At 28.3% G+C, this 4,265-nt stretch overlaps 1 protein-coding gene across 1 annotated transcript; it reads right to left on the bottom strand.

Moving 5' to 3' along the window:
* Nucleotides 1–1,863: 1,863 nt before the first annotated feature.
* Nucleotides 1,864–3,776, bottom strand: OCT59_001197 (uncharacterized protein). The gene is made up of 2 exons (XM_025318042.2): nt 2,698–3,776; nt 1,864–2,603 (listed from the first exon to the last, which is right to left on the bottom strand). The coding sequence occupies exons 1-2, from the start codon at nt 3,742–3,744 to the stop codon at nt 2,013–2,015; spliced, it is 1,638 nt and encodes a 545-aa protein (XP_025177075.2). The 5' UTR covers nt 3,745–3,776; the 3' UTR covers nt 1,864–2,012.
* Nucleotides 3,777–4,265: the final 489 nt, after the last annotated feature.

Genomic DNA, 4,265 nt, shown 5'->3' on the forward strand with positions numbered 1-4,265 from the left:
TATATCATACCTCCTTATAACTCATGAGAATGCAAATTATGTATTCGAAAAGGTTTTTACAAGTATATATATACCCAAACTTTTTCACTTCTTTCAGATTTTTATTTCTTCATTAATAGAAAATACATTCAATATAAAAAATTTTCTTTAAGTTGTTTTATTTCTAGGCGAGACTTCTGACAATTCTTCCTTGGATAATTAATAGCCCTGTTCAATTCTAGACCGGATCGAATGACCGCAGTCAATTCGATCAATTACTGTAAGTTTGGTTTTCACCTCAGATATATTTTTTTCGATCCGAGAAATCCAGTCTAGAATTGAACAGGGCTAATATAACCAAAATAATACAAATAATGTCTGAAACTTTGGAAGGTCGACGTTACAGAGGTTGAAGATATATAAAATAATCAAGAATTTTCCACCAAAGATTTGTGAAGAGAGGCTAAGGATGCATTTCTGAAAGTACGTATTTTTATGGCTGTATTTATTGGCACGTGTAGGTGCGCGTCGCAGGGTTCACGAGCGGTTGAATAAATTGTTTGCATCCAAGAATACAGCAGAAGTGTGTCAGTAAGCATGGGTGGTTGGATGCGTGTACTACTAGTGGCTGCAGAAACTAGTAATGTAAATTTTTACTTTAGGTGATGGTCAAAACATGTATTTTCAAGGAAGGTTCTAAGTACTGTAAATTATTTGTTTTAACGTGATGTTTTTAACGAATATTTTTTTTAATATCTTTTTTTCTATTTATTAATAACCAATGAAATTACTCAAATTCTAAAAGAAAGAAGAACCCAATTATGTGTATATTAAATAATGAAACAGATTAGCTTTACAAACAAATAATAATTAAAATGAAGACTTATATAGATATCATGAATATGCTACAATTATACTTCTACGTTATTCATTAATTTAAAAATATTGTGAAATTGTATATTCGTAAATTAATTTGTGACAAACAACCAATAATATCACGTGACGCATAAAATTTTGCTAGAGCAGTGACGTATATTAGCTATATCAGTTCCTTACCCCCACCCCAAGGTAAGATTTAATTAGTATGTATACATATAATACTAATTTTAACCAATAAAAATGTTTAATTTTGTGTCATGTAAGATTTTGCTTAACCCACCCCCTAAAATTAAATATTAGCTAATATATATGACATCTTTAAATTAGATAGATTCAATGGCGACGTGATCAAGCTTTACTGTTCACTAACGTTTGATGACAATTAATAAATAATATCTCTTAAACGGCAATGCGGGCAGATTCATAGCATCATACCGTTAAAACAGAGTTATAATATTGTTAAAATTATTCAGCCTTCGTGAAGGGAAGGACTTTCTTTGAACAGCTAAGTTTTTTGAAGCTCTGAAAGGTCAAAATTAATTTTTTAAAGTTAGTGATTACTGATAGTGCAAACCGATTGTACTAAATAATTGTTTTAAATTTTCGTGATAACCATAATATTGACAAGATGCAAAGATATAATTTAACTTATTTATTTCAGACATCAAATAACTAATCCGTTGCAGTATTTAATTCGTAACACCACATTATGCCCATATTTACAAATATTATATTCAATAGCCTAAATTTTCTCAAGTAATCTTTTAGTACTCTGGGTAAACCTGTTGGGTCCTGTCAAAAAATCGTCCGTCGGAAAATCGTGCCGTAACCCAAAGACTTAGGTGGTTTGTTGATCAAATAAAATATCCTGAAACGATGAACCTTTAGGAGTTGGTCGAAATCGCCTTATAAGACTTAGCAAAAACAAAAGGAGATCAAAATTATAAATTACACTTTATTTTATTTTATAAAATTTATAAACCTTTAATTTTAACCGCTGTTCGTGATATTGCCAATATATTACTACGTAATAAATTTTATTTTATTTAATTTTATATTTTCAATAAAGATAAAATATTTGACAAAAAAAACCTCAAAATAATATCATAAAATAAATGGAAAAAGTAACTTAATCTAAAAATAATGACATTTTTTTAAAATTTTCTTGGTTTAATTCTAACCTTTAATTCTGTACAACAATTAATAAAATCAGACCTATATTTTAATGGAGCATTCATATCAACTAATTCAATATCATATTTTCTATAAATTAATATTAATAAACATTTTAATTCTATAATTGCCAATTTTCTTCCAGGACACATTCTAATTCCTCCTCCAAACATTGGAAAAGTATTTCTCAATTTTTTCTTTTCGAGTAAATATTTATCACTTTCTTCAACTCTGTAAAATCTGTCAGGATCAAACTTTTCAGGTTCAGTCCAATAATCTTTATGTTTCAATACTGCGGAAGCAAGCATTTGAAATGTAGTTCCTTCTTTCCAATCGTATCCTCCAACTTTGTCGCTTTGAAAACTTACACGTCCAATTAAATAGACCATAGGGGAGTGACGATATATTTCATTGGTAACTGCATCGCAATATTCTAATTCATTAAGATCTTTATTTGTTATTGGTCTTGTTAAGTCATTTCCAAGAACTCTATCAAATTCTTGTATCAATCGTTGTTTTATTTCTGGATAATGTCCAAGATAATATGCAACAAAGCAAATAAAATTCGCTGTCTGTGATTTTAAAAAAGAAACGAGATTTTTTTTTTAGAAAAAAAAAAGCGACAAAATCCTTAAAATACATAGTATTAAATAATTTTTTACTTACGGTATCAGTACCCCCGAGTAATGCGTCGAGTATATTGCCATAAATCTCTTTATCAGTCATTGGTCTTAATAAATCAACGTCGGCATGTTTCACAGCGTTAATATCACGTGGTGTATTCGCAGTTATATGTGACGTCAACATATCATTACGAAGTGGTTGATCTAATGGTGTATTTTCGATCTCAATCCTTTTTTCTTTTATAATGGTATATACTTTATCAGATAAGTAATCTCTGTTTTTCAATAATTTCTTAGTTTTTCCACGAATATATGGAATATAATTACGGCTGAAGTTATCAAAAGCGAAAAAATGAAAAATTCCTGCTAAATGAGTTTCAAGTGATTCAATAAGTTTTTTAGATTCGTCTGATTTTTCATTTTCTTTTTCATTTAATGAATTGCTATTAATTAATATTTTATAATAAGAAGCGATAGCATCATTTTTTGTTCCAGTAGCAATTTTAAAAATCATTTCATTTGTAAATCTACGCATCCATATTATTAGGTCAAATTCATGATTTTCACCAAGATTATTCCAATAAGATTCCATTTCATTCCATAGTTCAATTGTCCATTCAATAGCTTGATGATTGAAACTTGGAGTCATCATTGCTTGACTGAAAAATTGACGATTATATTTCCAAGATTTAAGATCACTATTAAATCCTAATCCTACACCAGCTTCAAATCCATATTCCACGATTCCATCCTTACTATGTAATCTAATAGGATATTTAGTTTTTGATGAAGCAACATACAAATTTTCAGTTAAATCGGGTCTACATAGTACAATCATACGTTCACCTCCTAAAATTATTTCGAACATATCACCATATTTTTTATGTAACGATAATAACCAATCATCAACTCCATCATATCCAATTTGTTGATAAGCGCTACCAACGATTGGAAGTGGAAATGGACCCGGTAAAGGGTTAGGACGAGTAAAATGATGATAATAAAAACGAGTTATGTAGACAATTGGAAAAATTATTAAGAGAGAAAGGATATTTGAAATTTCAAAAGATGAAATAAATGTAGTAATCATTTTAAAAAATATTAAAAGATGAAGAGAATTATAACTGATAAAAATTTTTTGGAAAGTAAGGTCCTTATATGCATAAATGCATCAAAAATTAAGGTCAGATGATAATTAATTTAATTTAAACAGATTTGTATACATAAAGACAAAAATTTTCGTTTGAAGTACAAGGAAAATTATATACTATCCTGATTTATATTATTGTAGAATAGAAAACTGCTAATTTTTTATCGTCAATTTCGTATTGTTATTTAATTTAGTAAAATGCGCCCAATAGTTACACGCTAACTAAAGTTGTATTATTGATTCCTATTTCGTTTTTTTATTCCATATTTCATGTTATTTCCCGTAAATGTATAATATTCGTATTATTTAGTTCTAGAATCGACCTTTATTTAGCAATTTATATATAGAATAATTACTCAAGTTAGTTTAAATAATTTTTTCTAATACTTACCTTAAGAATGAACGATTTTTACTGATCATATCCAAAAATGGTTAGACAAAATGATTAAAGTCAATATAAA

Source organism: Rhizophagus irregularis, chromosome 1 (assembly GCF_026210795.1).
Source record: "Rhizophagus irregularis chromosome 1, complete sequence".
NCBI classification, from domain to species: domain Eukaryota; kingdom Fungi; phylum Glomeromycota; class Glomeromycetes; order Glomerales; family Glomeraceae; genus Rhizophagus; species Rhizophagus irregularis.

What these genes read in the sequence shown, in the direction of transcription:
- OCT59_001197 (XM_025318042.2), bottom strand. Translation starts at nt 3,744, where the DNA reads ATGATTACTACATTTATTTCATCTTTTGAAATTTCAAATATCCTTTCT. An exon ending in TACTCGGGGGTACTGATACC is followed by an intron (nt 2,604 to 2,697) that starts GTAAGTAAAAAA and finishes TTAAAATCACAG; the next exon opens with ACAGCGAATTTTATTTGCTT.